We start from the raw sequence: 1,307 nt of genomic DNA, 5'->3' as shown, positions 1-1,307 counted from the left end.
GGTTTTGAGGCATTTAGAGCGGCTGTGGGGGGATTTGGGGTGGTTTTCTGTGGCTTTGGGGTATTTAGAGGGTGGGTTTGGGGTGTTTTAGGGCGGTTTTGGGGTGCTTTAGAATGTTTTTTTGGAACTTTTAGGGTGCTTTTGAGGCATTTAGAGTTTCTTTGGGGGGATTTGGAGTGGTTTTGGAGGCTTTGGCGTGGTTTTGGGGGGCATTTAGAGTGGTTTTGGGAGGATTTGGGGTGCTTTGGGAGGGTTTGGGGTAGCTTGGGGTATTTAGGGGGATTTTTGAGAGCTTTAGGGCGGTTTGGGGGTGCTTTAGGGCGGTTTTGGGGGCACTTAGAGCGGGTTTAGGAGGATTTAGGGTGCTTTGGGGTGTTTTTCGGGTTGCTTGGGGTTTTTTTAGGGGGATGTTTGAGGTTTTTAGGGTGGTTTTGGGGTGCTTTAGGGTGGCTTTGAGGCATTTAGAGTGCCTTTGGGAGGGTTTGGGGGCATTTAGGGGGATTTTTGGGGTGCTTTAGGGTGGTTTTGGGGGCATTTAGAGTGTTTTTTTGAGCTTTTAGGGTGGTTTTGAGACACTTAGAATTTCTTTTGGAGGCTTTGGGGTGGTTTGGGGGGCATTTAGAGTTGTTTTTTCGAACTTTTAGGCTGGATTTGAGACATTTAGGGTGGTTTTGGGGGGCTTTGGGGTGCTTCGGGGTGGTTTTGGGGCCCCGCTGACCGTAGGGCCGCGCAGGAGGCGGAGGTGGAGCACCGCGTGGCCGAGATGAAGCGCGAGGGCTTCTGGTCGCTGCGGCGCCTGCCCAAGGTGCCGGAGCCGGCGCGCCCCAAGGTGCACTGGGACTACCTCTGCGAGGAGATGCAGTGGCTGGCCGCAGACTTCGCCCAGGAGCGCCGCTGGAAGCGCGGCGTCGCCCGCAAGGTGCGTCCCGACCCCGTAACGGCCGCCGCGGGCCGGGGTGGGGTTGGTCCGGCCCTATCAGGGGCGGTGGGGAAGCCGGGAGGGGTTTTGGGGTTGGGTTGGTCCTATAATGGCCACTGGGGAAGCTCTGGTGGCATCTAAGAGGGATTTTGGGGTCATTTGGGGTTGGGTCAGCCCTATAAGGGGCGGTGGGGAAGCTCTGGTGGCATCTAGGATGGGTTTTGGGGGTCATTTGGGGTTGGGTCGGCCCTATAATGGCCACTGGAGAAGTTCTGGTGGTATCGAGGATGGGTTTTGGGGGACATCTGGGGTTGGGTTGGCCCTATAAGGGGCGGTGGGGAAGCCGGGAGGGGTTTTGGGATGGGTTGTTCCCTATAATGGCCACTGG

The 1,307-nt window shown here is 56.7% G+C and overlaps 1 protein-coding gene across 1 annotated transcript in view; it reads left to right on the top strand.

Annotated features, from left to right (window-relative positions):
- Positions 1–696: 696 nt before the first annotated feature.
- LOC118159134 (helicase SRCAP-like) overlaps positions 697–1,307 on the top strand; it is a gene marked incomplete at its 3' end in the record, with an annotated part of 3,559 nt that continues 2,948 nt past the window's right edge. The window contains exon 1 of the mRNA XM_035313757.1: positions 697–919. Within this exon, the coding sequence (XP_035169648.1) occupies positions 764–919 (156 nt within the window). The remainder of the gene's footprint in view (positions 920–1,307) is intronic.

This window comes from Oxyura jamaicensis, unplaced genomic scaffold (assembly GCF_011077185.1).
Source record: "Oxyura jamaicensis isolate SHBP4307 breed ruddy duck unplaced genomic scaffold, BPBGC_Ojam_1.0 oxyUn_random_OJ67559, whole genome shotgun sequence".
Taxonomy (NCBI): domain Eukaryota; kingdom Metazoa; phylum Chordata; class Aves; order Anseriformes; family Anatidae; genus Oxyura; species Oxyura jamaicensis.
This window is presented reverse-complemented; position numbering and strand designations above follow the sequence as displayed.